The sequence below is a fragment of the Haliotis cracherodii genome, unplaced genomic scaffold (assembly GCF_022045235.1).
Source record: "Haliotis cracherodii isolate W230 unplaced genomic scaffold, xgHalCrac1.p SCAF_4, whole genome shotgun sequence".
Lineage (NCBI taxonomy): Eukaryota > Metazoa > Mollusca > Gastropoda > Lepetellida > Haliotidae > Haliotis > Haliotis cracherodii.
Genome location: NW_027266297.1, coordinates 57687567 through 57715354, shown reverse-complemented (window position 1 = coordinate 57715354; position 27788 = coordinate 57687567). Strand labels below are relative to the sequence as shown.

At 40.1% G+C, this 27788-nt stretch overlaps 1 protein-coding gene across 5 annotated transcripts in view; it reads left to right on the top strand.

The window, feature by feature from the left end:
* Window positions 1-27175, top strand: part of LOC139479789 (phospholipid phosphatase-related protein type 5-like) — a 73717-nt gene extending 46542 nt beyond the window's left edge. For all 5 annotated transcript variants that reach the window (XM_071262666.1, XM_071262665.1, XM_071262663.1 and 2 more), the window contains exons 3-9: window positions 6600-6762; window positions 10861-10978; window positions 14851-15028; window positions 16172-16229; window positions 18872-19048; window positions 21987-22085; window positions 23527-27175. In XM_071262666.1, coding sequence (XP_071118767.1) covers window positions 6600-6762; window positions 10861-10978; window positions 14851-15028; window positions 16172-16229; window positions 18872-19048; window positions 21987-22085; window positions 23527-23724 — 991 coding nt within the window. In that variant the 3' untranslated portion in view covers window positions 23725-27175. The remainder of the gene's footprint in view (window positions 1-6599; window positions 6763-10860; window positions 10979-14850; window positions 15029-16171; window positions 16230-18871; window positions 19049-21986; window positions 22086-23526) is intronic.
* The last annotated feature ends 613 nt before the right edge of the window (window positions 27176-27788 follow it).

The following is a 27788-nucleotide window of genomic DNA, read 5'->3' as shown; positions in this document are numbered from 1 at the left end:
ACCTGACCCTACCCAGGTACCTGACTCCCTATTACCTAACCCTACCCAGGTACCTGACTCCCTATTACCTGACCCTACCCAGGTACCTGACTCCCTATTACCTGACCCTACCCGGGTACCTGACTCCCTATTACCTGACCCTACCCGGGTACCTGACCCCCTGTTACCCGACCCTACCCAGGTACCTGACTCCCTATTACCTGACCCTACCCGGGTACCTGACTCCCTATTACCTAACCCTACCCAGGTACCTGACTCCCTATTACCTGACCCTACCCGGGTACCTGACCCCCTGTTACCTGACCCTACCCAGGTACCTGACTCCCTATTACCTGACCCTACCCGGGTACCTGACTCCCTTTTACCTGACCCTACCCGGGTACCTGACCCCCTGTTACCCGACCCTACCCTATTATCTGACCCTACCTGGGTGCCTGACCCCCTATTATCTGACCCTACCTGGGTACCTGACCCCTGTTACCAGACCCTACCCGGGTACCTGACCCCTTGTTATCTGACCCTACCCGGGTACCTGACTCCCTTTTAACTGACCCTACCCTGGTACCTGACCCCCTGTTACCTGACCATAGTCAGGTACCTGACCCCCTATTACCAAACCCTACCTGGGTACCTGACCCCTGTTACTCAACCCTACCTGTGTACCTGACTCTCTATTACCTGACTCTACCCAGGAACCTGACTCCCTATTACCTGACTCTACCCAGGAACCTGACTCCTTATTACTAAACCCTACCCAGGTACCTGACTCCCTATTACCTGACCCTACTCAGGAACCTGACTCCCTATTACTAAACCCTACCCAGGTACCTGACCCCCTATTACCCAACCCTACCTGGGTACCTGACCCCCTATTACCTGACCCTACCCGGGTACCTGACCCCCTATACCTGACCCTACTCAGGTACCTGACCCCCTATTACCCGACCCTACCTGGGTACCTGACTCCCTATTTCTAAACCCTACCCGGGTACCTGACCCCCTATTACCCGACCCTACTCAGGTACCTGACTCCCTATTACCTGACCCTACCCGGGTACCTGACTCCCTATTACTAAACCCTACCCAGGTACCTGACTCCCTATTACCTTACCCTACCCGGGTACCTGACCCCCTGTTACCCGACCCTACTCAGGTACCAGACCCCCTGTTACCTAACCCTACCCAGGTACCTGACTCCCTATTACCTGACCCTACCCAGGTACCTGACTCCCTATTACCTAACCCTACCCAGGTACCTGACTCCCTATTACCTGACCCTACCCAGGTACCTGACTCCCTATTACCTGACCCTACCCGGGTACCTGACTCCCTATTACCTGACCCTACCCGGGTACCTGACCCCCTGTTACCCGACCCTACCCAGGTACCTGACTCCCTATTACCTGACCCTACCCGGGTACCTGACTCCCTATTACCTAACCCTACCCAGGTACCTGACTCCCTATTACCTGACCCTACCCGGGTACCTGACCCCCTGTTACCTGACCCTACCCAGGTACCTGACTCCCTATTACCTGACCCTACCCGGGTACCTGACTCCCTTTTACCTGACCCTACCCGGGTACCTGACCCCCTGTTACCCGACCCTACCCAGGTACCTGACTCCCTATTACCTGACCCTACCCGGGTACCTGACTCCCTATTACCTAACCCTACCCAGGTACCTGACTCCCTATTACCTGACCCTACCCGGGTACCTGACCCCCTGTTACCTGACCCTACTCAGGTACCAGACTCTCTATTACCTAACCCTGCCCGGGTACCTGACCCCCTGTTACCCGACCCTACCCGGGTACCTGACCCCCTGTTACCTGACCCTACCCGAATACATGCGTTAGGTCTCAAGAGGAGGGTACAGAATGTCAGATTGGAAATTGTTTTAACGAATCAGAACAAAAAGTATGAATTACTTGTTTTGTAACCATGGAGTTAAAGTAATTTTTATCATTCAACAATATATCACATGTCTAACCACGGGTCTGGGTAGTCCTGTGGGTACCTGGGTCCTACTGAGGACCCATCTAATCTCAGTTCCTGAGTTACCAGTCCCAGCCCAACAAACAACTTCTTCGTTTTCATGACAACCACCATGTCCAGTGTACAATATTATTTTTTTGGCAAAACCTGAGGCGAAATTATTGTTCTCCATTCTGTTCAACAAATCGTATTTTCTCCCAGCCAACCATTGTGTTGGGTTATGTGGCATCATTATCATGAGGATGCAATAGAAGATTACTGTGAGGCTTAGACCTTGCACTGTGGCATGTGTTCCCTCAGGTCAGACTACCGCCTCTGCCAATATAAGCACTTTGTATAGACTGTTACACTTTCAGCCTCCTATTGAACTTCACATTGATGGCATTGATGGCGTGTTTGGGCTGAGTTTCAAACATGACTTCAAGGTTGCTGCGAAAGTAAGGTGTGATAGGTGTTCAGATCCAACACAAATCTGGCAGGATTGAAATAGTGTCTCGGGTGTGTACACGTTCGGATGCAGCAAAACAGTCATCATCCTTTATATGATACTGAGAATTTCACATTTCTGTCAATTAAAACAGGCAAGCTATTTGTATTTTCTAAACATTAGGACAGGCAGTATAAATTAACCTTCTCTCCTATAGCTGTATGCCTGGGCTAATCAAATATGGTTTCATCCCAGCTATGCACATACAGGAAAGCGTGACAGTTTTGAGTGGTGAAGATCATTCGACCCCGATCTATCGCAGGCAATAATCTGTGACAGACCGTCATGGCAGAAAAACTGCCATCTTCCCGAGGCAAGGGAGTTAACTGACTATAAAAGTCCAGTTTCCACCCTTGCCGAACTAGGCTGGTATTATGGAGTTACAATTTGGCTGGACTAACGAGTCTATGCATGGTCCAATCAAAATCGCGCACTGAAATCGAAATCCGGTTCGTAAAGTGTCATTCAGATTTCGATCGATTGCAGATTTGCACAGCATATGCACCGCCAATGCGTTGTCAGCAGATATTATTCCAAATCTTTTCAAGTTTTTAATCAAGGTGCTCACGTGATTTGATGCACTTCGCAATGTTCGACCCGTTTTCTCACAATATAGATCCTGATTGTCGATCAGATCGCCTTGACTGGGCGCCGCCATTTTGTTTTAATCAAATGCAAGTGATACGAGAGGTGGAATCGGATTTTCCTTAGGAGAGGCATAGAAGGGACTTAACTCATAACAGCCACTGGTGGTGCTACGATCGAGCCCAGGAATTCCAGCCTAGTTCGGCAAGGGTGGAAACTGGACTTTTAAAGTCAGTTAACTCCCTTGCCTTGGGAAGATGAAATACTGCCTGTTATCAGATACACAATCATAACATCATGTCAACCTTTTAGTCTTGTGCCTCATTTTTCTGTTCCTCTAGCAATCTAGGGTTCTTTGTTGTGTTAAGGTCATGGTGAAAGATTTTATCGTCTAGAACTTTCCATCGTAGACATATATCACAAAATAATACTGCCACTGCACCGTGATGTATTGGAAACCCTAGTGTGACAATACTATGGAAACATTACTCTGCCATATTTCATGTTCATATATCAGATTTGTCACGAATTGACAACAGTTGTAAAACTCCCACATGTAATGAAGAAATGTCCCGTACTGTATCGGAGGATGTCAAATGATGTTTCATAATTAAATCACTTTGTCCTCAATTTTTGATAAAAAAGATACACATTTAATAATCATACATGGGAAAGTCACGTTTTCGCAACTGTGTGAAACTCCCACATGTGATGAAGGAATATACACGCAGGATGAAGACGATGCTGGATATTGTCCATATGTTCCAGAAGATCCAATAAGGAAAAAAAACTATACATAGATCACAGATTCAACATGGAAAACCACACTACCACTAATCCAACCATATATATATATATATATATATATTGGTTGGATTAGTGGTAGTGTGGTTTTCCATGTTGAATATATATATATATATATATATATATATATATATATATATATATATATATATATATATAGATAGATAGATAGATCTATATATATATATATAGATATATATATCTATATATATATATATAGATATATAAAATCATTAATAAATTCTATAGGGAAATTATTATGATGGAATGGTCAGTCTCGAATATCATAGAAGGTAAAACAGTGATGACAATTTTATGAATGGATCACTGAAAATCAGTTTCTTTGTCGACTGGTATCACGTGTTACGCACACAATTTTCATTTTTTAAAAACACAGTGAGTGAGGATGTGTGAAAACTTAAAGGTCTTGGTGATGATGAGGAGGTCGGGATTGTGATGATGGCGAGGAAAACTCCCATACACATTCAGCACTAAGCACATGGTGAAGTGTGACGACCTGGACAAGATGCCTTTGTTCAGCCATGCTTCAGGCAAGCTGTTTCAAATTATTTGCCTGAAGGATTTCCCGTTTATAAACTATTTGAAATAAATATCCTTTCAATAAAGGATATATAAAAAGGATATCCCCAACTGTTTGCTTGAAGTCGGTGACGGGAGAAGGTCATCAAAAAGACGACACATGGAACGTGGCATGTTAATATTGAGAGAATAGAAACACGCGAACATTGTGTTTCTGTTGACATGGGGATTGCCAGTTGACTGCTAACAGTGGGAAGAGTCACACATTGTCTGAAATGTGCTGTGTTCACACAACAGACTCATAAACCTCCCCAATCTACACTTATTTAAACACGTTTCTTTCACAAGGCCACAAACCAGATCCTTTTTCTTCGGGTTCCAGATTGTATGTTGACCATGTATGATAAACAAAGGTTTATGTCTAGAGAAGTTGGAATAGATCTTCTTTAGAGGTGACATCTTTCACGTGTTTTGTTATTTCGGCCAATTTGCCAAGGAGAGCCGGTTATCCCGGGATTTCCTTTCAATTGACAAAATCATATTTTGAGTTATATTTTTTAAGGCAGTGATGTTTAAAGTTTTGGAATGAAAGGGATGTTAGCATACCATGCCTATGCTACTTCCCATAATAATAGCTTTTGATTAAAAAAATAAGACAAGGATGACTTGACAATGAATACATGTATGTTATGAGTTTAATCCATAGTTGGGGGTATTTACATAGATAAACCAAACACAAATATTTGCCATATCCAGCAATTTAGAGGATAGATGCTATTTTGTGCAAATTGCAATGTCAGCATTTTTTCTCATTATGGTTATTCACATAGATCAAGCAAACACAAACATTTGCAATATCCAGCAATTTAGAGGATACATGCTATTTTGTGCAAATTGCAATGTCAGCATTTTTCCTCATTATGGTTATTTACATAGATCAAGCAAACACAAACATGTGTAATATCCAGCAATTTAGAGGATAGATGCTATTTTGTGCAAATTGCAAAGTCAGCATTTTTTCTCATTTATGGTACTGCTCTGTTCGGGTTCCACTTTTAAAGAGCTGTATGGGAACCTTGTCACAAGTCACTTTGTCCAGAAGGAGAGCGTCCTGTGTTTGGTTTCTTTCCATTGGACTTATGACGCTGCTGCTGCAAAGCGGGATGTTGCTGATGTCAGTTGCCGATGGATACTTACTGTAAGACGTGTGGAATACACATGCAAAATATCCATTGTGTAGACCATGGCTGTGAGTGAGTGAGGGAATGTTGTATAAGGCAGTTGGTCTGTAAATCATCTGACCCAGGCAAATCGTGTGGCCGAAACCATGAGTTTCAATTCACAATACTGGGGTTGGATGGCGCACAATCAGACAAAGCTGATCTCCTGATCCAACAAAGAGGACCGTGGGGTACTTTGGACATCCTCCAATCTCATTAAAATCAGACCTTAATTCTCGCTACTGCTAAACAAAGATCTGAGGACATCCCATTACGGGGCACGTCAGACCGACCTTGAGCAAACTTTGACCGACCAATGAAATGACTGACAAGAAGTCCACATTAGCCAATCAGAAGGCAGCTTTCTCGTGCTTTACGGCACTAATTTCAAATTGGTGACTACGCTTCGAAACATATTTTGACAAATTCTCGATAAAAAATTTGAAACCTGAACAAAAAAACATTCTGGAATGGCTAATAGATGGTCTAAATTGAATGGATTCAATCGTTAAGCCTGTAACGATCATTCGGAATACCCCATGTTAAAGTTGTCAGGGTTGCAAGATTAGAAATCACATTCGGACTGTCACTTTCATGATCTGGTTAGCGACGCTCTGATTGGTCGGATGAAAGGTCGTTCTGACGTGACCCCTAATGGGATGTCCTCAGATCTTTGTTTAGCGGTAGCGAGAACTAAGATCTGATTTTAATGAGATTGGACATCCTCTGACACAGGCTCTTCCTACATGAGGGGAGGATCGCATGGTTAAAGTGCTGTTGTCAGGGGTCGGAATTAATTAAAGGGAGACAACTATTTCCTGATCACATTTTTTGGTCAATTTTTTTATCACCTGCTATTACTTTCATGCCAACTTTTCAGTTTTGATGGATTAATGCAAAAGATTTCATAACACTTGTAATTCAGTTCACTTACTTGTGTGTAATATGTAATTATGCTGTTGCAGATGGACGGACATCTTCCCACTCCGCAGACAGAACTTTTCCTGTACAGATCCTGAGATCTCTTGCTCAAAGGAAGCGCGAGCCCTAATGGCCGACTTTGCCTTCAACGCCCAGGTTCCCAACGAGGCAGTGTATGCTCTCAGCTTCTGTGTACCGCCATTTGTTGTAAGTATTGGTGCCCACAGTATGTCCTTTAGTGTGCCAGTAGGATGAACAAGTGATTTGCTGGGCTTTGAACAGCTCATCTGATTATTTTGATAATTATTTAGTGTTAGGATAGGGGTTAAATCTTCAGATTAAGTAACTGTTTTACTACAATTGACAAATCATCAGTCAGTTAGCATCAGTTAGGTATGGTCTTACTTTGGGATCAGCATTATCTTTTAACTACTTTTCCTTGCATGGTAGGGCGGTCGGGTAGCCTAGTGGTTAAAGTGTTCGCTCGTCACCCCGAAGACCCGAGTTCGATTCCTGACATGGGTACAATGTGTGAAGCCCATTTCTGGTGTCCCCCGCCATGATATTGCTGGAATATTGCTAAAAGCGGCGTAAAACCATACTCACTCACTCACTCACTCACTCACTCCTTGCATGGTTCTTGTCATCAAGGGTCAGGGGTAAAGGGTTGAGGGTCAAATCCAGTGATCACAAGAAACCCCATTGAGCATCAGGATCGATTAAATACTACGCTTGTTGTCCCAGATAAACTAGATAACCATACCTCCATGTCAGAATGATGGGATCTGATTGGTGATAAAATACTATGTATCCCACCTGGAAGGGAAATAATTTTTTTGGCTGGAGAATGAATTCCTTATACCTGTTGTTAACTTTTGCACTTTGATTGTGCTTCAAAATTCATTTCTTTGCAATGTAAATTTCATCTCCTGTGAAAGAGCTGAAGCTGAAACTTCACATGCTTGTAACCACTAATGATGATACCTGAATTTGTTGAAGAGGTGCAAATCTGATTTCCGCTATGAAACTTCTTAGGGTCTTATACCGACATGTTTGTTCAGAATGTATTGAAATTTTGTTTTTGTGTGATTCAAGATATTTGTCACTGTTTTTTTTATTTTTTGCAGTATTTTAAATTTTGATGTTTTTTAACGATGTTCTCTCAAATGGCATATATGGCTGTGTAAACGTCTTCTCTACTGAAATTGCCAGGCAGAGGTAGCTGAACATCAACATGTCTGTTTCTCCTTATTATGACATCATATTTTGTTTGCATCATGAGATTTTAGTGTAAGTGTAAAGGTGAGCTACATTGCTGTTGCACTATTTTTTAGTTAACAATACAGTTTATAACATGTCATGAAGCATTTTGACCTTTTGACAGCTATGTGCCCTTAGTTCTATTTGAAAAGTGAAGTTGAACTCTACACTTCATTGAAGTCTGTCATGGTATTCCAACTTCATCTTCCCAGGGCAAGGGAGTTAACTGACTATAAGAGTGTAGTTTCCACCCTTGCTGAACTGGGCTGGTATTATGTAGTTACATTTTGACAGGACTAACGAGTCTATGCATTGTCCAATCACAATCACGCAACAGAATCGAAATCCGGGTGTTAAACTGTCACGCAGATTTCGGTTGATTGCAGCAAGTCATGTGCCCCGCCAACTCGTTGTCAACAGATATTTTCCAAATCTTTTTGTGTTGTTAATCAAGGTGCTCACGTGATTTGATGCACTGCACAATGTAAAACCTGTGTTATCACAATATAGATCTTTATTATCAATCAGATCGTCTTGCCTAGGCGCGGTCATTTTGTTTAAAGACAATGCAAATGATACAAGAGGTGGAATCTGATTGGTCCAAAGGAGACTTTTATAGTCAGTTAACTCTATTGTCTTGGGGAAAATGTTCCAACTGCAACATGAACCATTTATATTATGGTATGTAATCAGTTTGTGACATCGCGAACAATAGATGACATTACATTGTATGTTTCTCAACAGGGAAGCACTGTGACATCATATGGCTTTGGGGGGCACGGGGGGCCCATTCGTTTAAGGTGCCGCAATTCACTGTGCAGAGTTGCGTCCCTTGGGCACGCCAGAAACCTATGATTGTGGGTTTGAATCCTGGTTCGCCTTGATTATGTTTCTAGGTTTGTCAGCACCATACCCGTGCTCGTGGGTTTCACCGAAGTGGTAAACGTCTGAGACCTGCATCACTTCGTGCTTTCCTCCCACATTAAGCTGGCACGTGGTGATATAACTGGAATACTGTTAAAAGTGGTGTTAAACCCAACTCATTCACTCACACTCCCTGTGGCTGTAGGCCTGTGTCTGCAGCAGGGTTAGCCTCCACTGTCTTCAAGGACACCTTCACTTAAAGCAGCAGTCAGCATGACATCAGCATGGTGCACGTGCTAGCAGGGTACGGAGACATGTTTGGTCCCACTGCATCAGGTTTAACACATCTTACCCCTGTGGATGCAAGGGCTTACAATGTCCTCTCACTACTGGATGAGGTTTTTAATTGGCAGCCATGCTGTGAAGAGATTATGAGCTGGGTCAGATGAGGCACAAGGATTCAGGGGATCTTTGAGAAGAAAGAACATGGTGGCACAAGTCATTAGCAGCTACAAGTGGAGGTCGACATGAAAACATGGAGTTTAACAACAGGGTTTAGTTTAAACTGTTGGAATGCTGAACACCTGCATGGAGCGTTCATGATGGTGTAGAAGATTATTTGTGTACTGTAAATCTTGAAATTAATGCCTCTCCAAATTAATGTGACTGCTTACCACTTGCCAAAAACGCCACTCAGTATCAACACAGTTCACATTCACATTTTAATCCACATTTTATCACAAATGTTATATTTGGGATAACACTTTCTTAGTAAAGTACAGATTCTAGTACTTTTTGGGGTTGAGTCCCATCCGGGATTCGAACCCACACTACCAGAGTGAGGCACCTAATCACCAGCACACAAAGTCAGCCATAAACCCACTCAGCCACCGAGGTGGTCATGTCTATCCCACATATGTCTGGCCTCCAATGAGCAGCTTGACCATTCCTTCTCTTCCTATTTTCAGCGAGGATACATCTTTTAGGAAAAAGAGGGTAAAGGTTTGTTTATGTTTAAAATATGTCACAAAAGACTTAGTTAAGTATTTTTCTTAGTTTATGCTTTGGATACGATATGAATTAATTTTTAGTATTTTGAGTTGTTTTGGGGGATGTGCAGCTAGGATATGCACACACATACATGGATTGCAGTACCGTATTCGACGTAATAAGCGCCCAGGGCGCTCTCAAAATTAGAAATATGGGAGTTCTTATTAGAATAGTATTTTGGTGGAAAAAAAACAGTTGAAAGATAAATTTCGTTGTTTATGCTGACAGCCTGAAATGTCTATATACGACAGATATATTTTTCCAGAATTTAATTGCTCATATTTAAGGTGCATATAACACACGAGTGCGTATTATACGCGAATAGATAAGTGCTAAGTGGGATTGTTCACTAGCCAATATATTAGCAAATATCGCCGTGGGCGCTTATTAGAGCGGGGCGCTTATTACGTCGAATACGGTATGTATCTTTACCAGCATTTATGTGGCTCCTCATCCTGAGGAAAATCCTGTAGTTTTCTTAATTCATCCCCTTTTGACCAACCGCAGTAGGAGATATTCAAGCATAAACTATTACAAAGCAAATAGCTAAGAAGCTAATTAATTGTTCTGTGTTCCTTCATTTATTTGTTATTTGTTGCCTTAAAGCATTTAACAGTGAAGATATAATAAATATTGAAACAATTTCGTTTCTTAAAATGTTGATACATAAATACAACGGGATGACAGAGAGAAGCGTCACAGTGGTTGCTGACATCAGACACAGTGGTTTCATACACTGGTGGAGGTAGTCACCTTGCTGGTGGAGGGGGGAGGTTGAGGGGGAGGGGGGAGGTTGAGGGGGAAGGGGGATGCAGATGTGCAGCAGTTCATGACAAGATGGGCGCCACATTTTTGTCAACCGATACCAGTCGCTGCCATCCACCCTAATCTACATTGTTACGTGTACCTGACTCAGATGATGTTGGCATGTTAGGAAACCGAGTTCCGAGGAGACTGACAAACACTGACTCACAGGGAGATGAGGTTCAGGGCAGAGAATGGCCCTGGTACAATCAAAGTACAGCTGGCGAGCCGCCATGCGATTCAGTCTGTTGTGATTTGCGTGATTGCCAAACACTGATGTTGACGGCCAGCAGGTTTCAAATATTGGCTATTTATCCTCTTTTGCAGGTGTTAATCGGGGAAATTGGGATGTACACCTTCAGTTCCGAGCCACAGAAGCCAGTAAGACTCCTCAGCAAACACTGTTCCATGCCACAGGTCTGCCGCCGTCTGCTGCGGTTTATAGGTAATACGGCCATGACACCTGGACTTGGAGGCAGGGTGAAGGTGAAGGGTAAAGGCTAAACACGCGGTGGGAGAGGATTGGGATGAAAGGAAAAGGTCACAAGAGAGGTGGGGTAGAGTATATGTGAAGAGGAAAGGTCTGTGGGTGGGGCTACTGGGGGTGCATGGAGTACTGAATGGTAGGTCGGGGGACATGTGTACTGAGGGTGGGTAGGTTGATGAGAGACCCGTGAAGATCCGGGGTGGAATATGTCTTCAGCAACCCAAGCTTGCCGTAAAAGGCGATTATGCTTGTCATAAGGGGCGACTCACAGGATCGGGTAGTCAGGCTTGCTGACTTGGTTGATGTATGTCATCACATCTAAAATTGCATAGATTGATGCTCATAATGTCCATCACTGCATTATCTGGTCCAGACTAGATTTATCAACAGACTGCCATCATATATATCTGGAATATTGCAGAGTGTGGCATTAAACAACAACCAAAAACAAAAGGTTGGGGGGGGGGGGGGGGGGGGGTTTAGGGGGTTACTGAGGGTGGATAGGTTGGGGACAAGTGTTTTAGGAATGGAGTATAATTATATAACGTCACCTCAGCATATTTAAAAGTTGAGGTGAAATTTTACATTACAAAGAAACATGAGGGTGCCATTTATTTGGGTATAAAGCGTACTCAGGGCGGGGTAGTTTGGAGGCAGGGCGGAGAGTGAACTGGTCGGACCCGAGATTGACTGGATTCCTTTAGAGTAAGACAAGAGTGGGAACTGGTTTGAGGCTGGAGGACAAGGGAGACAACTGTGTTGTGGTGTGGGTGGAGAGACTGTGGGATTTAGTACCACAGTGAAGAAGTAAGAGTTTAAACTGGAATAGGGCTGAGGGTAGCGGCCCACGTGCTCAAAGAGCAATTACTAATTATAAGTGAATGAGTTGGGTTTGTGCAGTATTGTGGGGCAGTCGGTTAGCCTAGTGGTTAAAGCTTTACACGTCACACCAAAGACACAGGTTCGATTCCTGACATGGGTACAATGTGTGAAGCCCATTTCTGGTATCCCCTGCCTCGATATTGCTGGAATATTGCTAAATGCGGCGTAAAACCATACTCACTCACTCACTGTACAGTACTGCAGTTACAGCACTGCATGTCAGCTTATGGGGGGGAAGGCAGGAAGTATACCACTTCGGTGAAACCCAGGATCACAAGCATGGTTCGCTGAACCAAGGATCATACTGGGTTCAATCTGGGACATGAACCCACAACCAGACTATCCTTCACAAACTAATCGGAAATATTCCATATTATGACAGTGACATTTTGATCACTGTACTTTGATAGATAGTTTTGTGCAAGTACCGTATTCGACGTAATAAGCGCACGGGGCGCTCTCAAAATTAGAAATAGGGGGCTGTTATTTGAATATGATTTTGGTGAGATAAAAAAACAGAGTTGAAAGATCGTAAACTTTGTGGTTTATGCTAACAGCCTGAAATGATAAAAAAGAAAAGTCTGTGTGTATTATACACGACAGATATATTTTCCAGAATTTAATTGCCCATATTTGGGGGTGCATACAACACACATGTGCCTATTATACATGAATAAATAAGTCTTGTGTACATTGATCAATCGAAAGGGGTGCTAATTGGGATTGTTCACTAGCCAATATATTAGCAAATATCGCTGTGGCGCTTATTACATCAAATACGGTAGTTTCAGTTCATGAAAGGAATCGTTTAGACAGTAATCATATGTAACATTCTGTGAAAGGGATTACAATGAAAAGGGATATTTTTTTTATCTCCTGTTCATTAATCAGAATTCTCTGAAGGGATACTTTGTAGGTTTGTTTTGTGCATGATATGATATTGACCTAAAGCTTCACCCTTTCAAGTCGTACATGCATTAATCAACAACAAAACACATGTCAGTTTGGCTGCAGTTCTTTATTGTATACCTTTGTTATGATATACAGCTTCTCATTCTTCCATCCTCCGATAGGTGTCGCTTTGGACAGCACAGTGAGAATTGCGCCGAACACAACTCAATCCAGTTGAAATTATAGTCCATTATAAACAAAGTTTAAATCTGCGAAGAAAAAGCCGATCCATATTTCAATACCGTATTTTCTTGAGTATAGTGCGCACTTTTTTTCGAAAAAACACAGCTGTGTAGAAGGGGGTGCGCATTATACACGAATTATGAGTTTGGATGTTTTTTTCCCCCATGGAAAGACATTACCGTGAGCACGAAACACCGGAAATACCATGTCAACAAATCCATACTGAAGTACGCAAAATAATTATGTAATTACACTGTCTGTCTATAAAAAGTGTTCTTTGTATTTCTGGACTTATGTTTGTAACTTAGTTTATTAATTTTATTCAAAATTCCTTATAATATTGTTTTTATTAATTTCGGCGAAATTGTGTGTGAAGCGATCGGAAGATCGCACAACTTACCGTTATTAACAGCAACCACGGTCAGAATGCCGCTATTGACGCTTTGAAACAAACTTTAGTTGACAGAGAATGGAAACATATATCATAAATGACATACTTTGACTCGTTAAAAGTCATATTTGTTTTTGTTGGACGATTCTATGTCAACATGAAATTCTCGCGCTCACGTGATCTCGTGCGCGTGAGCCTTGACGGTGACTGGTCAGACATGTTCCATGTAAAAAATAATACCCGGGAATAGCGATCAGCTGTTTCGCTTAGGGTTATTATCATTTTAAATATGTTTAGTAAAGGCTGCATATAATTAAGAAAATAATGGAATATATTATTCCTGATAAATAAAATAGTTTCAGATACAATTGTTGCCGATCCTTGCATTAAAAATCCTATAAAGTTATATCATTGGGTGTGTCTTGATCGAATCACCGGTCGATTCCAAGAAAACGTGTGTACAGCTGATTGCTGTTTCCGGCTTAGTTTACGAGAAAATACACAAGGTAATCTTAATCCCTAGATATAAAACAATGCCTAGCAGAACAATCAATACTAATTAAACGGTAAATAAACATGTCTGGTGATTTTTTATCTCAAATTTCAAATTTGTACTGACGAAGTTTCTCAGCACCCGTTCGTTTGCCGGACTTCGCTGAAAGGGTACGGTGTAAATTTTTTCTGCGCATAATATTGAAATTTCTTTTTTTGCAAAATATTGAACCCGCTAGAGGGGGGTGCGCATTATACATGGGTGCGCACTATACTCAAGAAAATACGGTACTTTCAAACTTGGAGTGCCTTTTCCCTTTAAGTTTTGCAAGAGATTTTTCTGGTTTTGCTTTTTAATTTTCTGTATTGTGATTAAAGAAATTTGAATGTGTTATCGTGTTCTTAAGACGTCTTGTGAAGCATATATTTGCATTATTATAAATTCTGTACCAGTGACTTTTTTTCGATTAATTGTTTACAGTTCTGTTGGACATGAGCAAGCATATAACTAAATATAGCACAATGCTGTGCTAGGATGGTGTGAACTCGAGGAAAATACTCTCTCTCTTTAACACATTGTAAATAAGACGCAGGACAAACACTACCAAGAACCAGTCTGTTAGAATTAAGACTTCATTACATGATAATAATAATAGGCTATTTATATTGCACATATTTCCTCACCACACATGGGCATGCTCAAAGCGCCATTATTACCCCGGTCACTGGATCAGTGTGCACTCAACAATCATTCTCAGCTCCCTGGGCAGTATACAATCTGACATGCAGTACCTCATACATTTGTTACACAGGGCTATTGAAGAACTGGCATCCATCTATCATTCTTTGGGCCAAATGTGATTACCGGGATTAAATACAAAAATAATACCAATGTGGTGGAAATATAAAAATATCTATTTCCCACTCCCAGGAGTGTTTCTGTTTGGAGCCTTCGCTCTGATGGTCTTTGTGGACATCATCAAGGTGATTGTGGGCCGACTGCGCCCCGACTTCCTCGAGGTGTGTCAACTGAACCACACCCGCTGCATCACAACCGGTGGGGATGAGATGTGTCTCAACACCGACAAGTTTGACCTCAGAGAGGCCAGGTGAGTTTATCACTCCCTTATTGTCCTCAAGTTGCACTTTTTTTCTTCTTTTTTTTTCCATAGAATTATAGGAATTATTATAGCAGTCCAAGAAAATTGGAGGAAAGTTTCTTATGTATGAATTTGGATATCAGGATTTGGATATCTCTGGAAAACTAATTAAAATAGCCTATATTTCTTATGTAAAAGTCTGAAATGTGTATGTTATTTGACAGGTTTTGTTTTGGTTGTATTTAGAACAATGAAGTCAGATGGAAATGCCATGAAAGAAAATGTAAAAAAGATATCTTCATTAACTTCCGAAAGATCATATTAATAATTGTGTATGCTGGTGGTCGTGATCCACAAGTAAACTCAGCATATTCATCTGTCACTCTCACATTAACATCTTCATCTGTCACTCTCACATTAACATCTTTGTCTGTCACTCTCACATTAACATCTTCATCTGTCACTCTCACATTAACATCTTCATCTGTCACTCTCACATTAACATCTTCATCTGTCACTCTCACATTAACATCTATGTCACTCTCACATTAACATCTTCATCTGTCACTCTCACATTAACATCTGTCTGCCACTCTCACATTAACATCTTCATCTGCCACTCTCACATTAACATCTTCGTCTGTCACTCTCACATTAACATCTTTGTCACTCTCACATTAACATCTTCATCTGTCACTCTCACATTAACATCTTCATCTGTCACTCTCACATTAACATCTTCATCTGTCACTCTCACATTAGCATCTTTGTCACTCTCACATTAACATCTTCATTTGTCACTCTCACATTAACATCTTCATCTGTCACTCTCACATTAACATCTTCATCTGTCACTCTCACATTAACATCTTCATCTGTCACTCTCACATTAACATCTATGTCTGTCATTCCAACACAGAATCAGGTGACTTGATTGATGCATGTCATCGTATCCCAATTGCTTCCATTAATGCTCATGATGTCAATCACTGTTTAATCTGGTCCAGACTTGATTATTTACAGACCGTCATCATATAGCTGTAATATTGCTGAGTGCGGCTTTAAACAACAAACAAACTATCACATCAACATCTTCATCTGTCTCTCTCACACTGACATGTTGTTTCATGTGCGAAAATCTCACTGTTTCAGGACTTCATTTCCATCCCTCAACGCCTCTCTGACGTCCTACTCCGCCATCTTTATAGCAGTGAGTCACCAGCAAATGTGTTTAATGCCACTGTTTGCAACATTTCATCAATATTGTGACAAGGAGGACCAAGCATGAGCTTAACACATTGCACCGTATCCTCAATTACCCAGGGTATCTCCATCTTATTGTGAGAAATACCCTGGACCCATTCGCAACCACTGCTTCTTGTAGGAAGTGACGTGACCAGCTTCATCTCTCTTATCCCAAACTTAACACAGAATTTCTCTCACTCCTGACTTTGAAATCAACAACCATCAAAATGCCTCTTCTGAACATGAGTTCAGCGTAAATCTACTTTCAAAATTACATTCTCGTGAGAGAAATTCCTTGATATATTTAATTGAATCAAAAGACTGTTGTTTTGAAAGAATTCATAGCTGGAAAAGATGCTTACCGTATTTTCTTGAGTATAGTGTGCACCCAAGTATAATGCGCAGCCCCCTCCAGGGGATTGAGTATTTTTGAGAAAAAACAATTGAATATTATGTGCAGAAAAAAATTACACCGTACCCCTTCAGCGAATTCCTGTAAACAACAGGAGATAAGAAACTTGGCTGGTACATATTTGAAATTTGTAATAAAAAAACACCGGACATGTTGATTTACAGTTTAAATTGTATTTTTTGTTCTCCTAGGCATTGTTTACATGCAGGGATTAAGATTACCCTGTGTATTTTCTCGTAAGCTAAGCCGGAAACAGCAACACTTGAGTATAGGGGAGGGGAGGGGCGTTGTTTCAGCTGTATTTGACAGTAGTGGAGTACTTCTGATGATATCGCTGTGTGTTTAAGGCATGAAAAAACAGTGTCATTTTATTATCTTATATGTTTTGGCCTTGTCATTTAACCCAGACTCATGTCGCTGGTGTGTAAGGTGAGGTGAAATGGGGTTTAACACCACATCCAAGATTATTGCACTTATATAGCGATGTGCATGTACGTGTGTATGTGTACTAGTCTGGACTGATGCCGAATTTTTAGTGCTAGTTCACTGAGATACCATGCCACAGTTTTTAACATACCCCACTCAGACACAGTATACTGACTCTGATCCGTGAGCCCCTTAATGCCAAGCGCCAGACAGGGTAACAACAAGTATAATCTTTTAACATATTTTGGTATGATGCGGCCGGGGATCGTACCGGGACTTTCCGCTCTCGAGGTGGACGCTCTAACACTAGTCAACAGAGGTGATCTCGTAGTCTAAGAAATGCTGTGTTATAGTTATATGGATATGAACCTAGGACCTATAATACAGTGTTATAATGTCTGTTCGTCGGTGCATCTGTTTGTTTGTCCCTCCATCCGTCACATTTTGTTTCTGGAGCATAAATTGGAAATCGTTTAATATTTTATTAGAAAACTTTGCATATGTATCAAACACATGCTGAACTAGTACCTTTTGGTATTTTCATATTTTAAAAAAATATGTTTAGTGTTTCCATGGCAACAAACTGGACTGAGACTCAAATAACTTTCTTTTCCTGGAGCATAAATCATATTTTATTACAAAACTTTGCATATTTATCTAACACATGCTGAACTGGTCCCTTTCATTTTTTCATATTTCTTAAAAAAATTTTTTTTGTATTCCCATGACAACTAACTGGACAACAAAATACACATAGCATAACTCGGAATCCGTTATGTAGTTTATTATGAAACTTTGCATATGTATCAAACACATGCTGAACTGGTGCCTTTTGATGTTTTGGTATTTATTAAAAAAAAATGTGTTTCCTTGACATTGAACTGGACTTAGACTCAAATGCACATAGCATTCTTTTCTGGAGCATGACTCGGAATCCATTAAATGTTTAATAATGAAACTTTACATATGTATCAAATATGTGCTGAACTGTGCCTTTTGCTGTTTCCTTGGCAACAAGTTGGACTTAACTCAAATGCAGGATGCTTTTATTACCAGAGTGTAAATTAAAAACCAGATGGGTTCTAGTGTTCATTTCTGAATCATATATCCATAATTTAATAAATATTTATAGAGTCCTGAAATTGTCATGCTACTTTGGATTTTCTACAAAAAGATCTATGCAAGGTTGTCTGAGAACATTTAATTATAAATTTATGGTGAATATTGAAAAAACCCACAAAACACAATTTACAAGAGGCAAGCGAACCAGCCTACTCTTTCGCAGTAGGGTTTAATTTGTCTTAGAACTGGCAGATAGGCCATTCAAAGTTTCAGTCAACTTGTCAAGGCTGAGTTTAAAAATATATGCCTTAATTTATTATGCTAGAGTTCCCCTCCCTTTCTCCTTGTATATTCACTACTATATGAACAAACAAAAGTCCAATGTGCCCCATGGCTGGGATAATGATAACGCTGTTTTATTGTGTCACTGTAAATGACATTAAGCTAAGACCAATTCAATGTCTTTTTCTTCAGGATTTTCTTGGAAAACTGTTGCCAGGGCATATTTCCAGATTAATTTCTTATACATCATTAAAGACTTCAAAGGAACAATAATAAAAACATTTTGAAGAAAGGCATTTTTTCAATCCAACAATGATTCTAATCTTAGCTTCAGTTTTGAACTTATGTAAATTTGAATCATTGGCTAAAATACAAGAGAAATATAAGAATTGCTGCGTCTTATGTCCTGCATTGTCTGTGATCAGATCTACATACATGGCGCCATGCGGGCACACACAGTGCGTATCCTGCGTCCGTTCCTGTCTCTCATCTTTATAATGCTGTCTCTTCTGTGTGGCCTCACGGAGTACGTCCTCTGTCGCAGCCACTGGACCGATGTTGCCACGGGCTTTGCCATGGGGCTTGTCCTGGCTCTGTATATAGTGAGTATACTCAGTGATTCTTGACAGTTGTCGCAGACTTTGAGTGCTGACAACAAACTTCAACAATACGAAACTCTGGGATTGTCTCTGATTAGTTGGATGTAAAATATCAATTTGCATCTGGTATTATAGAGTTTCTATGCGAATGAAACTTCAGGGAAGAAATGAGTCACAAGGAACTACCTGTAAATCTACCCACGGAAGAGATAGTGTAAGTCCTGAGCCTTGTGACAGGGGATTTACAGCGCTCATTCCAGAGGTACAGATAATTCATTATTCTGAATTTTGATGGGTTTTTCTATATGTTAGCGATTGTCATTTAGGCTTTAAAAAATAAAATAATTGGTTCTCAGGAAATGACTTTGGAAAAGTGTGGGTGGTGGTTGTTTTTTTTAGCTTGTTTAAACTAGTGTGTAGCCAAATAAACAGCTGTGTACAATCAACCTGGGAAAGGGCCCCCTACATCAACAAGCATACAAACTCCTATTGCTGCCATGACCATAACATGAGATGCGCAGTACAACATTGTGCATGTAAAGGGAAGTAACTGTGTGCTATATTGGATTGCATTGTTTTTAAGTATTAGGAATTTTTTTTTTTAAATTTAAGTGGAAATAAAAACGAAACTTGGGGCAGACTTTAGATGATGGGAGCAATGCCTGAGAACCAAGAATATTAGCTTTATTAGCCTTAAAAAAGAAAGAAAACAAAGAAAAGTGTATGAAATGGCAAACCTGCACAGAAAGTCAACTATTGTTCTGATGATATGCTTTCATCAGTTTGTGATGTTATGTGAAGGACTTACTATTGTGGCAACTAGTAAGCACTGATATTCATTAAAATGCAAATATTGAATTTTATTTCTTACGAGGGCAATCATATCAGATTCATAAATTTAAAAATCATATGTGCCCTAGGGTCATATCAGGTCACAAGACAACAGTGTATTGTTTCCGTCATCTAGACCCTATTGTTGACGTAATTTAAATCTTATTGTGACAAATGACTTCACATAAGAAACGACGTCATATAGCTGAAACATCATTCGACAAATTGTGGTTCCGCTACTGTTGCGACTTGCTCTCGCTCTCCTTATAGATAAACACTTGTTCTTTCCATATGGGTTATGACTATGAGATAAAAGGTTTGTCCCTGCAAAGTTGTCTCCCTTGGTCTCTATTTGCCAGGAGTGACAGTATTCAGTGTGCATGAGAGTGAGTGAGTGAGTATGGTTTTACGCCGCTTTTAGCAATATTCCAGCAATATCACGGCGGGGGACACCAGAAATGGGCTTCACACATTGTACCCATGTCGGGAATCGAACCCGGGTCTTCGGCGTGACGAGCGAACGCTTTAACCACTAGGCTACCCGACCGCCCCAGTGTGCATGAGAACCAGCCTCAGTGAAAACATGTCATAGAACACAAATAATGACCACACAAATCAGGGTCACTTAGTATAGTCAAACCCTGTTAATCCAGACACATATATACCTATGTTTTGGTTTCTGGAAAAGTTGTCTGGATTAAAAAAAATTCAAATAAAAATAATGATTGAAGTCAGGTTTTTATCATTGTCAGATACACAACATTAGGTTTGGCAGTTTGTTATCAATTTATCGTTCACACTGATCAATTAAGCCTGCACAACAGCTGCATATGTTTCTATGGGAACTCTTATACAGCCTATTGATTGACAGCTACATGAAAAAGCTTTGGCTTAATGTCATCTTGTTTTGACAAATTGATTTAGTAGCATGATATTACAACTTTGGTAGAAGGCCTTGTCAAAAGAAGGTTTTTAAAGCAGGCGTCCCACAGGGTGAAGTCCTAAACCCAGTCTTGTTTATTGTTTCATTTGTTTGTTTATTGTTTAACGTCGCACTCAGCAATATTCCAGCTACATGACGGCGGCCTGTAAGTAATCAAGTCTGGACCAGAAAATCCAGTGATTGACATCATGAGCATCGATCCACGCAATTGAGATACGATGACATGCATCAACCAAGTCGGCGAGTCTCTGACCACTCGATCCTGTTAGTCGCCTCTTACAACAAGCATAGTCGCCTTTTACGGCAAACATGGGTTGCTGATGACCTCTTCTACCCCAGATCTTCACAGGTTCTTGTTTAATGTACAAATACTCATGTTGTTGCTGCTGCTGATAGTTCATTGTTGAAGAAGGTTGTCTTGTGGCTGTTCCTGACGAGGACTAATGGATGATGTTATCATCATCACCTCAAACATTCGAATTTAAAAGAATCAACTAGTTGAAGAAGTATTTGATACTTGAATATTACAAATTTAGAGAAAAATTGTTGTGCATTATGAAGGGTATTTAGAAGAAAAGTTGTTCGTCACTTGATAATTATAAGAACAATTCAAAGTGTACACAAGCAACAATTACTAGTTTTTATGATTCACAGAATGCCTTGGTTCAAATGTTAAGTTTAATTTATTAAATTTTGACATCCCTTTAAAATATATTGTGGGATATTAGGTTTTCGGATGTCATATGTTCATGGAGGGCCACGTTTATTGCGGTATATTGGGGGTGTAGCATCACACAGACATTGTAAATACTCAGATGACGGCTTGTATTTTAGAAAAAGTTGTCTTTAATAAGTGATTGAGATGTTTTTCAGTAGTTCATGTGATTAGAGAGTTAACTACAAATTTTTCTTAAGTATACAAAACCCCAAACATGGTGATGCAAACACTTTATAAAATTGTCAATATCTATGTGGTTCTAGAACATGTCACTACCAACTGTACAAGGCAATACCAAACATTGAATTGTATAGTTTCAGAAGCTGGGGTTAGAGTTTTGTTCATTTATGATTTATGTCATTCTGGGGTTAATGTCTCCTGTAGGTACAGAAAAGATAAAATATATATAATTGATTTGTACTGACCCCCAAGTGCTCTCTTACTTCCAGGGTGTTGCTGTATTGAACCATTTCCAGGAGAACTTGTCCCACCTGAGGCTGATGCACATCTTCAACTCGTACCTGTCAGACAACTACTATTCATTAGATGTGAGTTGAGCTTGAAATATAACACATGAATTTTTGAAATGACAGGTTTGTGTGGAGGTGGATGTTTTTCAAAGTCTTGGTCACTGCCCATTCAAAATGCTGTTACTTCTTTTGAATTCACTTCACTATTCAAATTTTGAGAATTACTTACCAACCTCATATAGGAACACTTTGTGTATTTTTCGGTTTACATGCTTGAATGACCAGAGACAAAATCTTCAACTTAAAAAAAGAATATAAATTGTTTGCTTTTATTTTTGTTTGCCTGACTGCTTAATCTGTGATGGATTAGAAATATTTAAAAATAACTACAAATTTTAACCATAAAATCTTTAAATAATTGATTTAATACATGACCCCTAAATAAAACAATGCATGGATGCTAAGAATGATTGAGATATCTCTAGTTGGTACAAGTGTATCAATCTTCAAGGAATATGGGTGAGGTGGGGTGAAATGGGGTTAAACTTCACGTTCAAGCAACATGCATGCACCTGTGTGTGTGGCCACTTGTACTAGTCTGGACTAATGCCAAGACCCCACTCAGACACAGTATCCTGAATCCGAGCAGACCAGTCTTTGTTTTAGTCCCTAAATGCCGAGCGCCAGGCAGGGTAACAACAAGTACCATCTTTTAACGTCATTTGGTATGACGCGGCTGGGGATCATGGGATCTGCCGCTCTCTGAGCAGGCACTCTTTCTCTAGACCACAGAGGCAGTCCAACTATAGAGACAGTTTGGAACACTAGGAATGGGTGATGGGGTGGCCTAGTGGTTCAACCGTTTGCTGGTTGTGCAGTTGAGGGTTTGATTCCCCACATGGATACATCCTACTGTCCCCACTGTGATATGGTTCAAGTCTTATTGCTACAGTGTTGTAAGACCATATGCCCTTACTCGTTCTCATAGGGGATGACAACCTCATATTTGAAGGGGTCCTAGGGTTTTGTTTGAAGTGGAATATTGTGTTTAGTCATGGCTTCAAAACATGTAAATATTTTCTCTGAAATCAGCAAGGAAACAATTGTCTGTTTACCTACAAAAGAATATATTTTAGATCATCTAGCATGTCCAGTTGACGATTTTATTTTAAAGCATGAGGACAGGTTAAAACTTTACCTCTTTTTCGTGAAGAGATTTAATTTTTTCTCTAAAGTACAGCAAACAGTGGATCCTTATACAAAGTACAGTAAACTACGTTTATAACGAACACGCTTATAACGAACTGACGGATATAACAAAATGCGTTTTGATCCCGTCCATTTGCTGTATATATGCATATAACGAACTACAGTTATAACGAACTAAAATTAGTGATCCCTGTGTCTTCTTTATAACCGTAGTTTACTGTTATAACCGTAGTTTACTGTAATCTTTTTTAAATCACTTCAATAAAAATTGCTACCTAATAGAATATGATGTGTGCTATTTTCTTTATAGGACAAATACCATTCCCGATTCACTGACTTCCCATCCCTCCATATCCCCCGTGCTCACATGCCCCAACGGCTTTCCGACTCCAGTGACAGCAAGTACAGACGCCGCCCTCCACACAACACGTTCCAGCGAGACCTCACCCACACAGTGGAGAACTTCCGTCGGAACTCCTACATGCAGGGGTCCTCATCACACATGTGACTATGGACGTGGAGTTCGGGGCTGGGGAAGGGCATCTACCTACCATCAAGTCTCAGGGAGGAAGAGAGCATGGTCCTGTACTGATGTCACTGCAGGCTAATGTCATCCCAGACTAATGTCATCCCAGGCTAATGTCATCCCAGGCTAATGTCACCCCAGACTAATGTCATCTCACCCCAGATTAACGGTCATCTCACCTGGACCTGTGTTAACGGTCATCTCACCTGGTCCTGCGTTAACGGTCATCTCGACTGGACCTATGTTAGCGGTCATCTCAACTGGTCCTGTGTTAACGGTTATCTCACCTGGTCCTGTGTTAACGGTCATCTCACCTGGTCCTGTGTTAACGGTCATCTCACCTGGTCCTGTGTTAGCTGTCATCTCACCTGGTCCTGCTTTAACGGTCATCTCACCTGGACCTGTGTTTATGGTCATCTCTCCTGGTCAAATGTTAATGGTCATCCTACCTGCTACAAAACATGTGCCTAATGTAAATGCTCATATGTGCTTAAATACAAAATGGCCTACTTTCACAGGTTATCATCAAACACAGAATGTTGAAGCTGGACTTTTCCTTATGGTTCAATAAGAAAGTCATCTCACATATCAGACAAATCCAACTTCAACCAGACAACACATTGTAGTGTACTGAGGAGGCCTGTGGTCACCACAAGGAAACAAGGTGTGTAATGACCCTACTGAGCACGGCCCTGTCCCAAAGTGATCGTAGCACTAAGATGATCGTAACTCCCAATCTTAAACATAGGCTTACGACAGTCGTAGCTCTGGACACCGAACGTTGCCTGATGAGGAATTAGAAGTTACTACTGAACACTCCACACTGAGATGAGGATGTTGAGGTTATGAACAGTGCCTTCAAGGGGTGATGCTGGGTAAAGATTTGTTAAGCATGAATTTGTGATGCTGAGAAGTGTGCCTTGATGCTTTGGGCTGAATCTGCCCCAAGTTGACAGAACAGATGAATATTTTGATGCTTTTCTCCCCATAGAAAGGTGCTGAACAGGTTTCTGTGTAGTTTATGCTTCTGTTGACAATATGCTGACCTTATCAAGACTGAGCCTCCCTTGTTCCAAATACATTGTCCATGCTTGTGGGCATCTGTGAAACTCATGTGTTACGACTCATCCTATCCATGTTGAAACTATCAAAATGGTCATCCCTCTGAACAGGTGCCCTTGTTTCTGACACTACATAACTATATGCATGACTGTATATGAAAGATGGTTCCTTCTAATGCTGAATGGCTGCAGATGCTGTGTCAGCATCATGATGAATATGCTCAAACTAGTTTGTACCATCAACCTGGGAAATGGATTCTCTACATAAACAAGCATACAAACTCCTATTGCTGCCATGACCATAACGAGATGCGCATTAAAGCAGTGCACATGTAAAGGGAAGTAACTGCATGCTATATTGGATTGTATTGTTTTAAAGTATAAGAATTCTTTAAAAAAAGATTTGGAGAATGGAAATAAAAACGAAACATGCAGCGGACTTTATGATGATGCGGGCAGTGCCTGAGAACCAAGACTGTTATTATTTTAACCTAATACTTGTCAGCCTGGGGACAGCTATCCTTTGTAAATAGGTTAAAGACAATCTATAAATAAACAAGAAGATAGTTAACAGTATAAGCTCCTTGAGAACAGGGATTACGTAATTGAAATACAGAAACTGTCTTTTTCCAGGGACTTATTTAGTCCTGCTCAGAGGCCAAGTGAACGTTCCCAGTAATGTTATAGTTGGGTTGCGGTGACTTGGATCTCACTGATAACAGGAGTGATAAAGAGGAAGAGTCTTAGTTTTACCTCTGAAAATGATTGAAAATAAGAACTTATAAAAACATCTCACTTTTTTAACTAAATACAAGATACCTGTTTTTTACCAATTTGCCTGCCAAGGGGACTTGGAGTCCTAGAGCCTGCTTGTACATGTTAATATGTTGATCTCGACCTGACCGAGGCTCCATCTACACGGCTCTTTACATACGTTGAACAGTTGCTCCATCATTTCTGAAGCAAGCCAAATGATGCCAAATATCACAGATCTCTGATGTGTAATAATAATATTTAGTTCGTCCAGCTTAGCTGAACTGAAGTATATATATTTACATGATGAAGAGTTTTAGAGCTACTAACAGATGCGAACTCAAAATACAATGTACTGTTTTGTTCTGTCTCATTCAATGACCTTCACCAAAGCTTTCTCTTGGTTGTGTACAAAAGTACATGGAACTGTGTTTTGAACATTATCTTGGAGATGGGCAGAGCTGGTACCCCTTGAACCTTCAAGAGGTAACTGTTTTATTGGTATTCTAGAAGTTGGTGAGTAAGTAAGAAAACGTACAACTTGATGGATAACCACTGGTTTATTGCATATAGTGACATTCCGATGTAGATTCTGACAGTGTTATCAAGCTGGAAGAAGTGTTATCACTCCAAGAATGTTATCACTCCAGCTTAATAACGGTGTAAGAATCTACATCGGAATATGTCGCTATAGCCAGTAGACCAGTGGTTATCCATAAAGTTGATGCTCTAATTCAAAAGGTGTTTTGAGCTTGGTAACCTTTATTCTATGAATAATTGTCTTTCAGGGTCAGGGTATGAGGGCACATTTTCTTATTTTCTTGTTTCACATCTCACACACATTTATAATTTATTATCGACTGAAAAGAGAAGAAAATGTTTTTAGAAATTATTAATGGAACCCAAACCATTGTCAATTCTTAATTTGGAGGAACATTTTAATTAAAAAAAGCCAAATTTGTTACTGTCATTACTTTAACAAACCATCAGACCAAACTTTAAAGCTTGAATGGGCAATGAAAATAATCACTGAAACATAATAATCCTCCAGTGGTGTAGATTTCCTGAGTCTGGGTGGATAAAAAAACCCAAATTACTCTTCATTTCTGAACTATACATGTAGGTCATGGCCGCATACTTCTGAAGCTGGGCACATCAATATCATAGAAATTGATCATTTGACATATAAGTATTAATTTCAAACAGAAGCTCTGCTTAGTCTGGAGAAGTCTTCACTTAAAATATTAATGTAATAAACGACAAGATGATAATTTTGAACATTGCTCCAAAAATTCATACTCTGTTTCAAAATAGTGTTTTGTGTATTTGGATCATGCCTGTGATGAAGAAAATATTTCTTGTTTTTTTTTAATATTATTTTTCAAAAAAGGACTGATTCTACCCAAAGCTCTCCCCTGCATTGCTCTGTTGTATGCATGTACATATACAGACACTCCAACTAGTCTAGTCATCCATCAAGCTTCATTAAAGACTACTGTGATTCTACAGAGAGAGGAGCATGTCATTTTCATCATGAAACAGACTTTTAATTTTTTTGAAGATCAAGTTATATTTTTTTCAGAGTATTAACAGGGATTTTGCATTTATTGATTCCACCTTGAGCCAAATCAAAAACATTTCATATGTATTATTTATCATTCATTTCTTATTTATTTCATAAGTACATGTATTAAGGTTAGTATAAACATGTATATCGAATAACAACTTTTATACACTATTGGACTATTTTAATGTTTAAAGAAATCATTTGTTTTGAGTTTTACTCAAGTCCTTATATATATCCAACTTAAGAAACATGGGAATGATTGGTGGTTGGGAATACATGCTGGAAAGACATGCAAGAAGTGGTTTGATTGGCTAATATGCTATAAAAATCCCTAATATGGATAATGCTGTACAATATAGTGTACTGGTAGCTGAAAACACATAATCATTTTACTAAGCATTGGTATTGTGACTATGGAAATCAAGCTGCAAAAAAAAATACAGTTTTTTTTAAAAAAGAAAATCATAAATAATTTTAAATTGTATTAGGGTTTCTCTTTTATATTGTATATTTGTGTATATCTATACTTCAATTCTTGGGATTACCTCTTGATATCTGTTTTGTACAAAGACTTGTATGTATCTATATTATTACATGTGCTGTACTGGCATGTATCACATTGTACAAGATGGTAAGCTTGTGTCACATTGTACAAGATGGTAAGC